This window comes from Chrysemys picta, chromosome 5 (genome assembly GCF_011386835.1).
Source record: "Chrysemys picta bellii isolate R12L10 chromosome 5, ASM1138683v2, whole genome shotgun sequence".
NCBI lineage: Eukaryota > Metazoa > Chordata > Testudines > Emydidae > Chrysemys > Chrysemys picta.
The window spans coordinates 68,415,795-68,435,837 of record NC_088795.1 but is presented as its reverse complement, the minus strand read 5'-3'; the positions used below and the strand labels follow the sequence as shown (position 1 = coordinate 68,435,837).

The 20,043-nt window shown below is 42.1% G+C and overlaps 1 protein-coding gene across 1 annotated transcript in view; it reads left to right on the top strand.

Annotated features, from left to right (window-relative positions):
• Positions 1-20,043, top strand: part of TMEM192 (transmembrane protein 192) — a 43,739-nt gene that overhangs the window by 16,695 nt on the left and 7,001 nt on the right. Inside the window, 4 exon segments of the mRNA XM_008173172.4 lie at positions 3,180-3,326; positions 7,746-8,010; positions 12,229-12,284; positions 12,286-12,364. Of these exon segments, the coding sequence (XP_008171394.4) occupies positions 3,180-3,326; positions 7,746-8,010; positions 12,229-12,284; positions 12,286-12,364 (547 nt within the window).

Sequence of the window (20,043 nt, the reverse complement as noted above, 5' to 3'; positions counted from 1 at the left end):
GTACTGTGTAGTTGGATCCTTTTTATTTACCTTCTTATCTTTAAGGCTTTAGGCTCACATGGGGAGGGGTGACTGACCCTCCTTGCTGAGTGCTCTCCACCCTCCATGTCTGGGCCCCTGGGACCAACCCACCTCACCTGGTGCCATGTCTTCCTGAGGCAATGTGTAGGGGGGCATGCAGGGTCACATTTCTTTCCCCCCCACACACCGTTTCTGCCAGTGTTCACACCAGAATATGGCCAGCAGCAGCCTTTCAGCACTGTGCAGGAGGGAAGGGATGGGGGCTGCTTCCAGCTGCAGGGGGGCATAAGGGAGGACCTGGCCCACGTCTTTGCAGAGCTCATCTCTTCTCCTCCTCCTCTGCTTCTCTTTTCTCTCTCTCTCTTCTCCAAGCTGAAAGCAGCTTCTTTCTGCCTGCACAATGTCAAAAGGCAGCTAACACCTCCAGGCTGCTGCTGGCCCCTGACATAACCCAGTCTCCTGTGTCCCTCCTCCCTCCCCCACCCCCCTGGCTACAGCGTGATCAGGAAGGGTTTAAGTCCTAAGGATGCATTGTGCACCAGGGCCCAGGGAACTTGATTGCAGGGGTTTCAGTGAACCTGACCAGAGAGGTGGAGCAGCCCCCTGCTCCCTGGGTGAAGAGGGTGCTATGTTCCTGCCTTGGGGCTGGCTGCTGTGGAGCTTGCAGGTTCAGGGTGGGAACAGATTGGCAATTGCTTTGCGGCGCGTCCATCGCTCTCTTCCTCTCCTTCCACACCCCCCCCCCCCCCATCTAGAGTTTAGCTGAGAGGTGGAGAGGCTACCCCATGCCAGTACTGTGTGAGGCTTTGACACATGCAGAGCTCAGCTTCTCCTGGAGGGGGGCACTGGGCTAGAGGGTCTTCAGCTTTCCAGCCAGAGGCAGTGGGGGGAAAGAAGGAGCCTGCTGGTGAGCCAAGCACTCCGACCAGGGGCTGGTTCTCCACACAGCATTGGGAGCAAGATGCGCTGGATATGGAGGAGCAGTGGGATGAAGAGGGAGGGGTGAAGGGGCAAAGCAGGGAGAGGACAGCGGGAGGGGGAGCACACAAAGGGCTGATGGGTTGGCAGCATGGGTCTTGCACCCCCCTCCCATTGTCAGCCACTGGACCCACCCACATTCACTGCTGGTGGGTGGGCAGCTGGTGAGCAGGGATCTGGCCTGTAGCAGGACCTGCCGGTACTGATATGGGGCGGGGGGAAAATATGGGACAATTTGCCCGTTTTTAAGAAAGTCAGGACACCTGCAGGAGGGCTTTAAAATGGGATGTCTCTTTAAAAATGGGATGTCTGGTCACCCTGAACGACTAAACACATTCTTAACTCTAATCTATTTTACTAATACTAACACATGGGGCCAGACAGGCTTCCAGCTAGGCATTTGTCAGTGTTCATTTGAGGCCTAAGGGCCTTGGCATGAGCTGATATCTGGTCTGGAAGCATCACAGTTAGTTTCTTTACTTCTGACCTGTTGAACTAGATTTCCAAAGGTTAGGGGGGAAAGATAATGGGAGAGGAGTTGACTTAAATGTACCACCATTGAAATATAATAATTGTAGACCAAAATATCTCCCCGCAATAAACCAGTTCTCCTTGTTGGGAGCCAACTTGCTTAGCAACAGTCACCTGGTATGCAGTAAGGTCACCTGATCTGTCTGGGATCACCTTGGGAGGCTGACCATGGACTTGTCTGTAAGGGGCGGAAGCTACTCTATTTGGTCTAAAGTCATTTTTTACCAGTTTAAGATGCGGGAAATAGCAGCAGGGAGAGGGAGACTCTGCCTGAACAGTCTCCCAAGGGAAGGGTGAGCTAGAGTGAGAGGAAATGTATGTAGTGTTTATTTTGTAGAGACCTGTATCTTTCTCATGCTGTTAAAGAGCAGTGCTGTGTTCAAGTCTGTATATCAGGGGTCAGCAACCTTTCAGAAGTGGTGTGCCGAGTCTTCATTTATTCACTCAAAATTATTACTGGCACACGAAACCTTAAATTAAATGTTTTTAGAAGGTCTCTTTCCATAAGTCTATAATATACAATTAAACTATTGTATGTAAAGTAAATAAGGTTTATAAAATGTTTAAGAAGCTTCATTTAAAATTAATTTCAAATGCAGAGCCCGCCGGACCGGTGGCCAGGACCTGGGCAGTGTGAGTGCCAATTAAAATTCCGCTCGCGTGCCGTCTTCGGCACACAAGCCATAGGTTGCCTACCCCTGCTGTATATGCTACACATACTATGTTTCCCCCTGAAAAACTTAAACTGTAACTTAGAAGGCTCACCTTCAGTAGGAGTCTGGGATAAGGGTTGTTTGAGTTACTGAGCTACCTTGAGGGGGTTCAGTGCTGGACCTGGGGGCCAATGCTGAGGGGCATCACTTCCATGAAGGGGTAACAGATGGAGAGTGGTGTCTAGGAAATGTGCCAGAGACCCAGGGAGGAAGCAGTGCTGCAGCCCACAGAAATCTAGAAGCTTAAAAGATGCAGGGATCCAGAAGTGGGATTCCACTCTCAGCCGTCTGTCTGGTGGCCGGCAGGGGGAGCAGATCTGTGACATTTTCAAGCGTGCCCCATCTGGAGTATTACATGTGGATGCAATGTTTTACCGTTCTAATCTAGAGGGACTAGATAATATTTAACATGACTGACTTCTAGTGTGGACAAGGCATGACATTCTATTAACTTATTATAGGATAAGCATGCTAAAATACAAATTCTAACCTCATCCAAAGTAGACAAGCTTAGTATATGGCAGCAGGCTACTTCGCTTTTCACTATTCCCTGAGCTGGAAGCAGTAAAGTTATCTCTTGTGGTGGTGGTCTTTTCCTTGGTTGAGATTTCAGCGTGGTTGAAGAGACTTCTGACACCTCCACATTCAAGAAGAAGCGGAACACCTCAATTACACTCCAAAATACTTTTCAAATATTTAAGACTAAAGGCCCTCAATAGCAATACAGCCATTCTAGAACTGGCCAAATAGCATGATATCTGCCATGTCAGTGCTTAATGACCTAATGATTAGTTTGTTAAATTACTTAATTCAGTGTTCTCCCAGAAAGTTAAAGCTGCTTGAAATTTTGTGGTACAAGAAGATGGCCTGCCTTGGAAACACCCATTGAAAGAGTAATGTGGGAAAATTAATCTGAAACTCATGATTAAATTTCAGGGTTCCTTGGAGATAACGCAGAGCACAGAAGATGATCCTCTACTCGATGCACCACTTCTTCCACCTCATGCGTTGCATTCCCAATTGAGACCGAGATTCCATGCTATTCCTACAGTCTTGGTTGCCAATTTTCTGTTGCTTATACATGTAAGTTTGGGGAAGAATCATCAGATTTTTTTTTTTTTTTTTTTTTTATCATCAACTTGGGTAGGAGGAGATAATGGGAAATTCTGGTTCTCCAACTGTGATGTATTGGATCTAAAGCAGGGATTGTGGGGATGGAGAGAAGCAACTTGTGTTGCATACTCCTCTTACCTTGTATCTTAAAAATTCCATCCCAACACTACAAGCTTCTCACTCTCATGGATATGGCAAGTTAATCTTTAATCTAGTCAGATAGGAAGTAATTTAGGTTGAGTGTTTTGGATCATGTCAGTGCTACAAAATGACATTTTAAATTAGGATGTTGCCTCAGGACCAAGAAAACATTCCTGTACTTAAACTTTTGTAGAGTTGATTTAAAAGATTTAGTAATATTTCATATTAAACACTAATCCAATCTAAATTTTTGACTTGCTTCTTAGTTAGTTCTAGTAAATTTAGCCTTGTCTGTACTCACTACTTCTAGTGCCTGATAAAGATTCCTGAGTTGTTGTACTAGCCCACCTTCCAACTGCTCAGGTTAGGAAAAAAGTCTTGGGCCTCATATGTAAGGAAACTTGGACTGATGTAGTTACATCAGTCCGTTTAACAGAATTTGGGTAGATCTAATGTGGACAATGCATTAATGTTACATCTGCAGCACTCCTTCCCTTTTTTGTTTGTTTTAAAGGCTCAGTCTACATATCAACTAAACCAGTTTCCTAAAATGGACTTCACTAGATCTGAGCAACCCCCTTGTGTGGAGACTCTTAAACCAATTTAAGAGTGCATAAAGTCAATTTAGAAATCAATGTAGTTGGTGTAACTTCCTTATGTAGACAAGCCCTAAACTCCCTGTATGTTGGTAACTAAAAACATTAAAATACGGCTTCTCTCTGACAAGCTTTAGCTTGTATTCTCAAGCACAGCTCCAACTGAATTTTTCTCACCATCCCTTTTTCACACCACCCAGATACTCATCACTTGGGACGAGGGGTCTTCTCAAGCTTGGGGGAGAATGGCAGGAGCCTACCAAGGATGGCAAGGGTTTTGGGGAAAATGGTGGCAACCAAATGAGTGTCTTAAAGATCATATCGTCGAGGCAGGAGGGAATAGGGAACATTCATTCCCCAATAACTTGTACATGTAGCTCTTAAGCTGCTAAGTTTGGGGTGCAGAAAAGACTGGGGGAGGGGGGGAGGGAAAAGGAAGGAACACTCAATCACCTGGTTGTCTGAAGGAGTCCTGCTACTCCAAACTAGATGTCCAGAATGCTTTACCTCCTGTCAAACTCAAAGTCCTCTTGAAATCAATTTTCACAAATTTGCATGCTTAAAACCTCAGATTTACTCCCTTTGCAACCTTCTTTTTGCTTTTCAGAGACTCCAGCTCCATTCTCACCTATGCATTCATAAACATTTAACTTTCCCTTACCTCAAAACTGAACCTTCACTGAGTACGTCAAATTGATCGGTTGACCTTCTGGAATATTGATCTATCTATTTCACTCATTACCATATTATCCAAGCACTTGACAATTTTTAATGCATTTGTCCTTGATAGGGAAGTGCTATTATCACCTTCTCACAGATGGGGGACTGAGCCACAGAGAGACTAAGTGACTTTGCAAAGCTCAAACAGGAGGTTTGTGGCACAGTAGGGAATCAAACCCAGATTTCCCAAGTCTCATCACCATAAACATTAGGCCATCCTTCCCTCTCCAGTCAATTCTGAGGATGTACACACTGCATAATATTTGCTCAGTTTCCATCCTAATCCTGGTTTCAGAGTAGCAGCCGTGTTAGTCTGTATCCGCAAAAAGAAGAACAGGAGTACTTGTGGCACCTTAGTTAAATTTGTTAGTCTCTAAGGTGCCACAAGTACTCCTGTTCTTCTTATCCTAATCCTGGTAATTTAAAATATACATACCTATAGTTCCATGTTGGAATACCTGAGAAACAGCAAAAGTATTAAAAATACTGCTTAAGTAACTGGACAAAATAAAAATGACAGTGGCATTCTAAATTACCTGTCCAGTGGACAAGACACTGGGCTGGGAGATGGAAAATCTCAATTTTATTCACCGCTTTGTCACTGACAGGCTGTGAGACCTTGGGTAAATCGCTTAATCTTTCTATGTGCTTTTTTAAATCTGTAAAATGGAACGGAAACTTTTTTTTTAGTATTCTGAAATGCAAGGATGAATTTGGAAATGGAAGGATGAAGAGCTATGAGTGTAGGTAATTATTATAATGGTAGTTTAGTGGCATAACTAACTTTCTCAAACAGATGCAGGGTGAGAAGTCCTATCCACTCTCCAGACATAAAAACAATTTCTGGCTGATCTCCATTACAAGGGGTTCTTTTAATGAGTGGATCCAGTTCAAGTGTTGTATAAAAAAGTATTGTTCTTGTCCAGAATTACCTGGATTAAGGTAGTAGAGATGTAGTTATTGGACACTTAATTAAATGTCCCAGACAAAAATAGCTAGCTATTATCTCTACCTCATGATTTCTAAACTGAAATCACTTGGATTGTAAACTTAAATTAACTCTTGGCACCATCTCTTAAAAATGGGAATCCTTAACTGAGTTTTTTGGTGAGGAGGAAGACTAAACTACATGTTAAATCCACATGCTTTTAAATGTCAAAAATGTGCAGAACTCGGTCCTATTAGTTCTCTATCTAGAATGCATGGGCTTATACTGTGAGTATTATTGTAACAGGATATACACTACTGTTAGTTTGATATATATGGAAGATCTAAATCGGGGGGGGGGGGGGGGGGAGGGAGAATGTAAGGCATTTACTTTCTTCCCTACAAACTTAAGATCACTCTGAAGTGGACCTACTATTAAATGGCAGCTTAGTATTATAAGTACTTGTGGATAAAGGTTTGGAGAGCTTGGAGTCCAATTGTGTGTGTGTGTTTGGTCTCCTCAGAATTTAAAGTATCAGGGGGTAGCCGTGTTAGTCTGTATCTACAAAAACAACAAGGAGTCTGGTGGCACCTTAAAGACTAACAGATTTATTTGGGCATAAGCTTTCGTGAGTAAAAACCTCACTTCTTGCATCCGAAGAAGTGAGGTTTTTACTCACGAAAGCTTATGCCCAAATAAATCTGTTAGTCTTTAAGGTGCCACCAGACTCCTTGTTGTCAGAATTTAAAATGCTCTTATTTAGGATTTTAGTAGATCAGGGAGGCTTAGAATCAAAATCTGTCACTCTTTTGGGTTTTTAATTGTGTAGACTAATTTTGTAAGTACTTGGTATACACAGTATAAACTAAAAACAAACCATCCGTGTTATCTCGCAGGATAATTGTATTTGAGCACTCTTACAGGATTGTGGTCCCTTCTGCTACAACTAGTTTACTGTTGACTGTGACAATCCCATGAGAGGATAAGGCAGTAGAATAATAACTTAAACAAGGCTTAAATGCCTCCTTTAACACTTTTTTTTTTAAAGCCACTATACCTATCCTCTTCAGCTTTGTGAAAAAGCCTGAGTCACCAACTTAGTCTGCAAAAAACATCTTGTAGACAGTACGAGGAAGGATGTTTGACTTAATACCCTTAACTAAAAAGCTGTGTCCTCTTATCTGATTCTTCAGCCACTCAAGGCCTTGGGCCACTAAGCTGCTTTTTGCTTTTTTAAAAATGGCACTAATAACAGGACTGGAAGTTGGTGGTTACCTACAGATCAGCTGTCATGACCGGATTACATTCAATATGGGCAACCAGAGGACCGTCCCAAACAGGAATGTATACTTGGTGTTCCAAAAGGGCTAGTTTCCCAAAGCTGAGGAAAATTATGAGCAATGCTGATTGGGAGGAAAAATTAGAAAAATGGGAGAGTCCTTTGAGTTTATTAGGTGGCCAAAACGCCACAGCTTCACAAAGAGGACAGCTTTGGCTAAAAGCACATCTTGGTACAGTGAAGACAGCGATTATAAATTACAAAAGCAATATAGCACATATAAAGAGAAATAGATCGTAATTGACATAAATTAGAAATCATGAAATGTATAAAATAAGGGAAGCTAAAGACATGGGAAAAATCCATAGCTGGTAAAGCTGTGGACAATAAGTAGTCTTAGTACTGTATACTAGGAACAAAAAAAATCCTAGCAGTGTTATTGGTCCATGGGTAGATGGAGGTGGTAAAATTAATAATGATGCAAAAAAGGCAGAACAAATATTTCAGTTCTGTATTCAGGAAGAAGCAGCATGATATACTTATTGTACAAGGATGAAGTATCTTCTAGAAAACTGCATTAGGGATTCTAGGGATTTTTTTTTTCTCCCCCCACCCCCTTCCATTTGAACCAATCCAGAAAATAAGGTATAGTAGTTAAATTTTGGTAATATTGCTTATATTTGAACTATTAACCTTCAGGTTTTCTTCTTTCCCTTCTTTCACAGGTTGCTTTTGTTGTCTTAGTATTTTTAGCAGGTATATATTGTTCTTATGTAAACCCAAATGAGGATGAATGCCCTGGAAACTACACCAACCCACTTAAGGTGCAAAGTGTTATAATCATTGCGAAGGTAATTCTGTGGATTCTGCATGTTGTCTTTGAACGATATGTTCAGCATCATCACGGTAAAGTCAGATGCAGAGGATACCTCCTGATCTACCGATCAACAAGACATCTTAAAAGGCTGCCGCTCCTTATACATTCTATAGGTGAGAGAAACTGATTGGAATTTTTCTCTTTTATGGATTCTGTACCAACAAATACTGTGAACTGAACTACTTCATCTACGCTTTAGGAACTCATAATTTTTAAGGTGTGACATACTAGTTTGTGAGTACTGTGCTTAATAGTTAAATACAAACCTCCCTACTCTGTTTTTATCACTGGCCAGAATGCACCTGAGTTGAAATAGATTCAGAAATAATAGCCATTGACTGGGTGTCTTGTCCCATCAACTAAATGTGGTAGCCAAAATGTCCTTAGAGCGAACCTGCGCTGCATTTGGCTGCTAGTAATTTTTCCCTGTTTCTCCTGGACTGTTGGCTGTTTAAATGCTGACTTGCATGCATCCATAGGGCCCCAGGAATGCTCTTGGCTAACTTTTTACTTTCTGAAGCCATTGTAGACTTCATATAGTAATAAGAATCTGCACTACTTAATCAGTGTGCAGGCTTTTGATCTTGACTCTGCAGTCAAACTCCAGAACTTAAGAGCAAAGGGTGTTCAGGTTGGAGAAAAGCAGGCATGTAACATACCCCATTTTACAAAAAGGGATGGGGTGGAGAACAATTATGTGGTCTACTCTGTATCATTATGAAACAGCACAGACTTTCTCATTTCCATGTATGGAGAGATGATGTGCATGTGTGGATAGTGTTTCCAAGGGGTGCATTCCATAACTGCAAAATGGAAGAAAAGTCTGAAGAGGTCTCATCCCCCTTTACCATTTTCCACATACTCCAACTTCTAATATGTCTTAGGACATATGTACACTATAGCGGCACAGCTACAGCACTGCTGGTGTGCTGCTGTAGCATAGATGCTTCCTATATTAGAGATCATGAAGGAAACCCCTTCCACTGAGGTGGTAACTAGGTCGATGGAAGAGTTCTTCCATCAATCTAGCCATGTATAACTGGGGTTAGGTTGACCTAACTGTGGCACACAAGGCATGATGGTTTTTCACAGCCCTGAGTGATACAGTTAGGTTGACCTGCTTCTTTTAGTGTAGCCCAGGCCTAGGTTGCATGTTGCTGAAGTTTCAAGCAAAATAAAACTCCTTAATTTGCAGCAGGATTCATGTTATGAATGCTACTTCATCCCTACTTTCCCTGGGGCAAAGAGGATTCTTGGCAGCATTTTAACTCTGTATGTTCCTTAATTTTACTTTTTTTTCCTAGTGGCGGCAAGCATATAAGGTGTTTAACTAGCAGCAGCTGTCCAGCTGTTTCCAGAAACTGAAATTAATTCTTGCCTAAAATCATATGGTCATGGCTCATTTTTGAATAGGGGGTCCTTTTTATAGAAAGGCACTGATTGTGGAGAATAAAACCTAAGCTGACTACATAGTGTGCTTCAAATAGCTGAAATGAAAACCTCTCTATTATCTTGATAACACGTATGTGGTCTTGCAGTTTGATGTACTAATTTCCTTATGTTAGTTTAATTGTGTTCCTTTTGCAAGCTTAGGGCTTCTAGTATATGTAATGGTTAAAATTCCGAGTGTGTAAACATCCAAGCCAAACTTCCTTGTTGGGGATGAAGGTCAACTTCCCTCAAACACTACTGAGAAGTGAAGGTGGAAATTAAATGTAATGCCACATGTCATAAAGTGGCAATTTGGCCTTTACAGTTCAATCATCCAACATAGATTCTAGGACTGAAAGGGACCTCGAGAGATCATCGAGTCCAGTCCCCTGCCCACATGGCAGGACCAAATACTGTCTAGACCATCCCTGATAGACATTTATCTAACTTACTCTTAAATATCTCCAGAGATGGAGATTCCACAACCTCCCTAGGCAATTTATTCCAGTGTTTAACCACCCTGACAGTTAGGAACTTTTTCCTAATGTCCAACCTAAACCTCCCTTGCTGCAGTTTAAGCCCATTGCTTCTTGTTCTATCCTTAGAGGCTAAGGTGAACAAGTTTTCTCCCTCCTCCTTATGACACCCTTTTAGATACCTGAAAACTGCTATCATGTCCCCTCTCAGTCTTCTCTTTTCCAAACTAAACAAACCCAATTCTTTCAGCCTTCCTTCATAGGTCATGTTCTCAAGACCTTTAATCATTCTTGTTGCTCTTCTCTGGACCCTCTCCAGTTTCTCCACATCTTTCTTGAAATGCGGTGCCCAGAACTGGACATAATACTTCAGTTGCGGCCTAACCAGAGTAGAGCGGAAGAATGACTTCTCGTGTCTTGCTCACAACACACCTGTTAATACATCCCAGAATCACGTTTGCTTTTTTTTTTTTTTTTTTGCAACAGCATCACACTACTGACACATATTTAGCTTGTGGTCCACTATAACCCCTAGATCCCTTTCTGCCGTACTCCTTCCTAGACACTCTCTTCCCGTTCTGTATGTGTGAAACTGATTGTTCCTTCCTCAGTGGAGCACTTTGCATTTGTCTTAAGTAAACAGGATGAAGTTTAATACAGACTATTTCTCCAATTTGTCCAGATCATTTTGAATTATGACCCTATCCTCCAAAGCAGCTGCAATCCCTCCCAGTTTGGTATCATCCACAAACTTAAGCGTACTTTCTATGCCAATATCTAAGTCGTTGATGAAGATATTGAACAGAGCCGGTCCCAAAACAGACCCCTGCGGAACCCCACTTGTTATACCTTTCTAGCAGGATTGGGAATCATTAATAACTACTCTGAGTACGGTTATCCTGCCAGTTATGCACCCACCTTATAGTAGCCCCATCTAAGTTGTATTTGCCTAGTTTATTGATTAAAAATATCATGCAAGACCATATCAAATGCCTTACTAAAGTCTAGGTATACCACATCCACCGCTTCTCCCTTATCCACAAGACTCATTATCCTATGAAAGAAAGCTATCAGATTGGTTTTACATAATTTGTTCTTTACAAATCCATGCTGGCTATTCCCTATCACCTTACCGCCTTCCAAGTGTTTGCCGATTTCCTTAAATACATAGTATACTGTTCATACTCTGCTTCAAAGTAGTAAATGAGTTCTACACCTACCTCACAGCTGAAAGATGTCTTATGTTCCCTAGAATGTTGTAAGAACTCTACAGCACAAAAGAAGGACATGGTCCCTACTCTGAATAACTTAGTTTCTATTTTATATCTGACACAAGAAGTGCTTGGGGACTGAGATTGACACATGGGAGGGGAATGGGAATTCAAATGTCTCTTCTGCCTGGTTTTGGAACAGGGATTTGATCTTGGTATCCCTCGTCCTAGGCAGAGTAGCCTAGCACTGGGCTACTGGCTATTCTGGGGTAGGTCTCACAATTTCTCCTGTTGGAGCTGTTGCACTTTATATAAGTAAGAAGGATTTGAATTAAATGAAGCTAGTGCCTTGGTAGACTAGATTTGGGAAATAACTTCAAGCATCACGCAAGTAAAAATCATCATATTTAGATAATGGGCTCTAATATGTACAGTTGTACTCACTCAGCTATAATACATGTATTTAAAACTTCTGATCTGCATGTATGTATAAAAATGTGCACGTACTTACCTAAGAACTAAATTCCCTTAAATATTTGCAACTCCTCTTCTCAAAGTTAAACTGAAATGATGATGTGTTTGTAGTACAAGACAGACCCATAATTGGGGTTCTATATTGGATATGTAGAACGAGATTGATGTACTGAAAGGTCAAATATTAGACACTAGGTCTAACATTCTTATCAAACAATGACAGCATTACTGATTCATTGTATACATTAGCTGTCACTGAATTTTTTGTGCATTCGCTTGAAGCCTTCAAGCACTATAGAAAGAAATCCTACAGGCCCAGAATGCTTCAAACTTAAGTTTCACAACTGTAATTACGAATAGCTTTCTTACTCTTTTATGCAATTTAACACATCAGTTATGTATTAGAGGGGTAGCCGTGTTAGTCTGGATCTGTAAAAAGCAACAGAGTCCTGTGGCAACTTTAAGACGAACATGCATCTGATGAAGTGGGTATTCACCCATGAAAGCTTATGCTCCAATACATCTGTTAATCTTAAAGGTGCCACAGAACTCTGTTGCTTTTTACCTCAGTTATGTTTTTCCATTCCATAGCTATAATCCATCTAGCCTAACAAACAAAGGTCCACTGGGATGTAGATATTAGAGGGAGTTTTTTTGGAGTCATTTTTGGTTATTCGCTAGACTAAAACACGTAAATGTCATGTCCTGTGGTGTTTTGTTTTTTTTTTGTTCTTTTAAGGAAATGCAGCCCTGCTTCTGATACTGTCAGCTCAGCATTCCTTTCCTAACTACAGTAAAAAGGTATCTCTACCTTATCCTTGGAGTCTTGTGTCTGGAGCTGATTTGTTCTTTGACGTGCATAGTCGTTTACACAGGTAAAAACTGCAATTATTGCCTTGTTGCGTGACCACCTTACAATAGGTACTAAACTCTCTCTTTCTCTATTCTCTTAGTGTAGTACAATAACTTTTGGCACCAGAAGACTTGTTTGCAGCTATGATTGTAAAACTGGCTTCTCAGTATATGTACCCATTGCGGACAATCCGATGTTCTTGTTTAAAACAAACTGGAAAGTCATTGTCATGGCTTGAACTCTAAATGTTGCCAAATAAAAACTAGGCTAGTTGTTAGAGTTTAAGGCACTTTCCCATGAAGTTAGTGATGTAGTGAAACTGAAGTAGTTAAAATAGAAGTAATTGTCTAGCACAGATTGCTAGTGTGCTTTCATGATGGTTTTGTCAAACACACAGGTGTGTGTGTGGTGGTGTTGTTTTTATACTGTGACTTGAAGAGAAGTAATATTTTTCTTGTCTAGTCAAAACCACTTTCCTTTGGCATGTGGAACTTAAATGTTTAAGCTGGTATATGGCATGTCTCCATCTTCAAACTTGCAATGTCCTTCCAGTTCCTCTTCTCTACCTCTTCTCCCAATCTTATCTCCTGTAGTATTTGTTGAAGGATAGTAGTTTGTAAAGTGACACTCAGACTCTTGGAGTCCCTACTTTAATTATATGAAGCAATATGTATCTCTAGCCCATGTTCACTATAACACTAACAGCTAGTACAAAATAATTTAATGTAGAATACTATATAGTATTACTGGCCTGATGGGTTTGGCCTAATCTTCCAGGGCCATGTTTTGTTGGTTTCTGTCTTGGCTCGTTCTATTAAACCATCACAATAAAACCAGGCTAAAAGATCATAGGGGTGACCGAGACAACATGAAATAAACTTCTTCTCCTGGCTACCACTATTAAGGAAAACAAAAGGTGTTAAACACAACAAATCCAGATAAACTAGTGTTCGATTTTTAAAAGCAGAAATTAGGTCTCATGCTCTTAAATAAGATTATGCACTTGGCTTAAATGTCCTCTCTTGAGCTGTTGCATGTGGATTCTTTATTGCTACAGTGAAATACAGACAAATACTACAAAGTGGTATCTATCTTTATATCTTGCTTTTAAACACCGTGTAAACATCATTGTCCTTTAACTCCTGGGAATCTTCATTTTCTTTACACTGTTTTTTTTTAAATTGGAGTAATGATATTTTTTTTTTTTTTTTTTTTAATTTAAAAACCTAGTAGGCTTTCATCAACTGTACTTACTTCCTAATGGGCTGGTGTACACAACTTAGTGTGAAGTGAGACAAACCAATTGACTTCAGCAGGAATTGAGCTGCACCAGTGTCTCCCACACAACAAAATGAATGCTGAATGACGTAACGGGTGGTTGCTAGTAGCTCAGCAAAACTACTGTGGTAGTGGAATTCAAGTTCTGGATCTCCTCCCAGTAGTTAGAAAGGAAACCAATTGCAAAACTAGAAGTGTGGTGTTGACAAAAGAAGGGCAGGGATGAGAAGAGGTTGAGTTGAAAAGGGGAACAAAGTAGTTTCAGGGAGGGGAGAGGAAACAGCTGCTGTAACATTATGCTGCTGATTCTCATGGGACAATGCTGAATGCCAAAGCAACTTCTTAATAGCTAGTGTTTGTCAGTAACTGACCCATAAGGTATCTCAACTTAAAACTACTCTAGGAGAAACTTCATGACTAGAGAAAAGCCTAGTTAGTGACTTGCTATAAAGTTGCCGAGTGTAGTTATTCCCAGTGTGATGGTACACTAGCAAATTCTAGAAAAGTTTTGAATACACGGTTTCAAGATCTGACTTACTATTTTCTTTTTAACTTGTGTTTGTAATAGTATTGAGACTACAGTCTCAAATGTACCAATCTACCTCCCTTGGCTATAATAGAGGCTCTGACACCAGGTTTGTCTATATGGGAAATTTGACCAACATAGCTGCAGCAAAGTATTCCTGTATAGCTATGCTGGTAGAACTTCCTCAGGTGAATGCTCTAGTCTGGAGCAAATGTAGTAGACTTTGGAAGTAGAGTAATTACTCCAAAATAAAATCACTCTTATAGCAGAATAGTTATTCTGCTGTGGTCAGTATATTTTCCATTCTGGATATCTACTTTTAATAAGTGGATATTGTTGAAATAGTTTTCTCCATTTAAGCACATTAAAGAATCAAATATCCTAATGGAAAATAGTGAGAGTTGATTTAGCTTAAACTCCCCCCCCCCCCCCCCCCCCCAAAAAAAAAAAGCTGGAACATAGTTACAAAGACTTGCATGACAGAAACAGCCATCGTTCACTGCCTTGAAAACTATAGCACAGATGGTGCACACTAGCAATAAGCTTTCTACCACAAGCAGAATAACCCAGTGGGATGCCATTGTTCCCCCCTCCATTACCCAACTTGTACCTTTCATCCTGGGTATGGGGGAAGGGAAGGTGATGAAAACACCTCACAGGTCCTGTTCTCATGGTGGTTGCCTTCAGTCTTTTGATTTGGGCTTTCCACAATAGCACTTGTTTTTCCTAACTGTCTTCTGAACTGTCACATTCCTCAAACTTCTTCAAACTGCTTGATAGACCTAAGGGTTTTTTACTGCAAACGTTACATTCTAAACAAAGTATTCCATTGCTTCCCTTGCACACACTGATTTTCAAAGAGCAAAGAATTGGGTATTTCTTTCTCAGCCTTGATCTGTTGTCCTATTCCAACTGGATAAACAACCAAGAAAAAGCTGGTCTCCATACTACTGTTGGAAGCTGAGCTTCATCCCCTAAACCAGGGGTCGGCAACCTATGGCACACGTGCCAAAGATGGCACGCAAGCTGGTGGTTTTTTTTTTTTTTTAATGGCCCACTGCTGCCTGCCAACTCAGGCAGGCAGCAGCATGCCGTTAAAAATCCTGCCCGGCCCACTGTTCTCTGTCCCCTGGTGGGGGGGGGGGGGGCGGAGGGTGGAGAAAGGGGCAGGGGGCAGAAGCTTGGTCCTGCTGGCTCCCCTGCCTCTTCCCGCAGTGTGCTGGGTTCCTGCCCCTTCTCCACCTTTCGGTCCATCCCTCCCTGCTGGCCGATCAGCTGATTGCCCTTGCAAGGGAGGGGTCGGGGAGGAGTAGAGTCAGCCTGCTCGCTGCTCCTGGCAGAGGTAGAGAAGAAGCGGGGGCAGGGCCTTGGGGAAGGGGGGTGGTGGAATAGGGACATATCCCCTCCAGCCCCCTGCTGTGAGCACCCCACAACCCCAGCCCACACCCCCAGCCCTCTGCCCTGACCCCCCCCCCACACACCCCTGTTATGAGCCCTTTGCCCCCCTCACACACGCCCAGCCCTCTGCCCACAGCCCTGCACACCCCCAGGCCCCTGCAGTGAGCCCTGTGCCCCCCCACCTCCTTCCCTGACCCCCCCCACACACACACCCTGCCCTGAGCCCTGTACCCCTGTCACACACCCAGCCCTCTGCTTGACTCCTTCACCCCCCCCATGACCCCAGCCCTGACTCTGGCATCCCCATCCAGGCCCCCCACACCCTATGCCCTGACACCTGCACCCCCCCACATCCCCCCCCTGAGCTCCAAACGGGAGCTCCTGCACCCCTCACACCAAATGGGAGCTGCCCAGGTAAACGCTCCACACCCAAACTTCCTGCCCCAACCCTGAGCCCCCTCCCTCATTCTAGCTCCTGGCCAGACCCTACACCCCAACCCCCAGCCTGCTCCTTCACCCCCAGCCCTGTGCTCAGTGCACTCCCACCCTCAGGTCAGTGCAGAGAGAGAGAGGAAGAGAATGGGCCAGAACCAGGGAGACGGTAGGTACCCACTGTAGGTGGGCAGGGCCGGGACCCTAGACCGGCAGCGAGCTGGGCAGGGCCGTCAGCCGGGATCCCGGATGGCAGGAGCCAGCGGATGGAACCCCTGAGGGGCAGTGGGCTGAGCCGCTGCCGGCCTAGATGAACAGAATCCCAGACCAGCAGCGGCCCGGCGGCATAAGATCAACATTTTAATTTTAAATTAAGCTTCTTAAACATTTTGAAAACCTTGTTTATTTTACAATACAACAGTAGTTTAGTTATATAATATATAGACTTATAGAGAGAGAGCTTCTAAAAAACATTAAAATGTATTACCGGCACGCGAAACCTTAAATTAAAGTGAATAAATGAAGGCTCAGCACACCGCTTCTGAAAGGTTGCCGACCCCTGCTCTAAACCTTCATGTGCCTTAACACAAATATTCATTGAAACTGAGCTTCACACCCCTTTAAAAGATGAGGAGTCTTTGTAATCCCATCTAATTGATGTCCATTCAAGATGTACTGCAAAATTGGAAAAGCAAGTGAGGGCTTTTTGGGTGTGGGGGAGCAGGAGAGACTTAAATTGATACAGAACCACACATAGTAACTTCAGGCACAAATTCTGTTTAAAGGCCAAACTCCTGAAGTAAAATGAATTTGGAGTGGGTTACAGCACTGAAAAGGTGTAAACTAAATGGTGGGATAGCCCCTCAGTTTCTAGCTTGGTATTTCTGACAGAAGAGCACTACCTGAGTGCAAGCATTAAGACTCTCTGTCAGGATGTTTGGGTTTTATCGCAGAACTTGGAGCATTTTTCTCTCAAATGCTTGAATTCCCCCCCCCCCCCCCCCCCAAAAAAAACTTGCCTGGCATTCTTTCTAGTACACAGATGTCTGTTAAAGTATGTCTTTCTAAGATGAAAGCAGTGTTGATGAACATTTTAAGTCAGTTTGAGGACAGGTGTACATTAGACACTTTTGCCAGTATAGTAACATAGGCTGGAGGCATAATTTTCTTACAACAGGTGTATACCAGCAAATCCTCCTATGGAGATGCAGTTTATACCAGCATACAAATGTTTTTGCCAGTACAGCTTTTCCCTTAAACGAGCATAAGCTAGTATAAACTGCGTCTACACTAGGAGGGTTTGGTGGCAAAACTATACCTGTCACTATAGCTTCAAGTGTAGACCTGGCCTAAGGAACTCTGAAGCCTCTCAGGTTAGGTAATTCTCTTATGATAAACTACTTTTGGTAAGCTTTTCTTCTCCCCTCCAGGAGTGTTATAGTTTAATCTATTCCTGCTGTAGCCTTCTTATTTTTTTTTAAACTAAAGCAATCTTTTCACTTACGAATTACACTAACTCAGCTGAAAGATCATAAACAATCTCAAACAGGGTTATACCATATTTCCTCTTCTGGCACCAGAAAGTAAATTTCTTATTCTCTAACTGTCATGTGTGAGCCAGAACGGGTTGGTAGATTTTTGTATTGTTAGCAAACCACTTACACTGTCACTTGAAATAGTCCCACAACACTGGCTAATGATTGTCTTGCAATTGTCCTCAAAACATACTGGGGACTGTTCCAATCCCAAACATTCCCTGCCCTGGAGAGTTTACACATGTTTTATTCAGTGCTGAACTTAATTTAGTTCTTAATGGAGCATACAGTAACTATACTGGCTAGGCACAAATGTCTCTAGTCTGCATCTTTTTGTGCTGTGGAGTTCAGTTAACTATATGGCTCAGGAATTAAAACTGTCTGGAAAAAGGTAGGATGGGAAGAAGTCAACATGTTTGTATAGCTTAAAAAAACTACAGCCCTGAAGCCAGAAAACCCTAGTACAGAAACAAACAGCACTGAGTCATAATTGTCCTGTTTCCTTGTATTTGTTAGCTATACAGTTCATTAGTATATTTAGTAATCTGTGAAGCATCGATGCATTTGTATCAACACAATCATTAAAATCCAGTACGCAGAGGTAAATGTAAAGCAAGTTTTACATAGGTACTTGAAGTCTGTGATATCCCGCTTTTTGCTATTGGTTAAACATGTTGTTCTGGCACAAGCTTGTTAAGGAATGAGTAGCTTTGTATTCCTAGTTGACCCACCGCTACTCTTGCTGCCATGGGAGACAATTGATATGGAATCAGTATTGACTATCATACACTACATAGTAATCTCCAATAGCAGAGAATCTCTTGGATTGAGATGTTCTTGATTTATGGGATACAGTGTAATGTAAAGAACTCTATAAAAGCAGGCTAGCATTGAATGAACTACGCTGGAGTCAAAATTCTGAAAGCTCATTTCTTTATCACACCAATATTAAATCCTCTTTTAAAACACTTCCTAAATACAGGCATTAAAAGCTTCTGGTTACACCCTACCCTACATACTACTTGCTGCACTGTTGAATGTCTGTTCAGAGGCTTGCAGTGTCCCAGACCAACTTGTCTTCCTGCAATGAATCTTTAAACTTGCTTGTAGGCAGTCTACTCTTCTGTATACAAGGAATTGTGATGTAATTTCATGTCCAAGCAGAACAAACTGGGCTGTAATACTATTTTAATGCCTAATACCATAGGCCAAATCAAATTTGCCTACATGAAGCACTCCTTGTTCCCCTGTGACACTGACAAGATACTGTAAATCCTCTTTCTACAACCCAGGTACATAATGGGCACTGTAAGCCAGCTTTCCCTTCTCCCCTGTCAGTATGCCTCCCTCTTCTTCTGGAGGAACCACCTCCTGGAGGGTGTGACCAACTTTGTATCCAGTGCCATTAATTCCTTAGCTGCTGATTGGTGACTCATCTTGAAGGATGCTAATAAGTACTAGTTGCAGTGGGGGAAACCTGTCCACCAAGGCCTTGTCTAAACACATAAGCTGTACCACTTCAACTACACTGGCAGAAAAATCACTTCCCCTAACCAAAATAGCTACTTACTTGTCTGCAGTTTTATGCTAATTTCAGTCCTTAATTAGGTCATTGAATGAAATGGTGGCAACTTACTGTCAATACAGAGCTGATGTAAAACGTAGTGACATATATGTGAGACTTGATATCTGATCCTCCTGAGTTGGTGGGGGGGGGGGGGGGTGAGGAAATTTCAAATCTATATTCAACTAAAATGAACTCTTCTTGGCTATTCTCTGCTCTTGGCAGCAATGGGAGGCACCTTATGACTTGTCTCTATTGTCAGCAGAGATGTAAATCTTTAAACTCTGCACTTATAATACTGCCAAATAAAAAGATTAATATTGTCATGGACAAGTCATGTTGGAAATTCCTGGTATCTCCTTAAGCTGGTTTTCTCTGTATAATACTGTGATAGATGTGATAACTTCCTAGCCTGACGTGGCTAATCTCTTGAGGGTCTTGTCTTATTCTAGCAAAGTGACCTTTTAATAAACCCTACAGCATTCTTGACTGGTAAAGGACAATTTCTTCCACATAATTAGGTGCCAAAGTAGCTTGATTCATTTTCATAGATCCAGATTGTGATAACCTTCCTCACAGGTAGTCCCAGTTACTTCAATAGGGTTGCTTGTGGAGTAATGTTAGGGTATCTGTCTGGCCTGTAAACAATATATTTTCCTAATGGTCTACCTCTGCTCAGAGTGTAATCTTGCTAAGATCTACACATCCCCATTTCCCATTGATTTCAAAGAGGATTGAGGGTGCTTGGCACCTTGCAAGATTGGACCATATGTGGGGGATCAGATCAAAGCCTTCTATGTATCCAGTGTATATGTAACAGGCATGACAAATTCTAAGCTTTCCTCTCAATTCCATATTGTTCTGTCCCCCAATTTAAATATAATGAAGATGACCATTTGAAGGACTTATTTTTCCTTCCTCAGTGTCTGTGAACTTACAACAGGCTTAAACTTCATTCACACACTTGA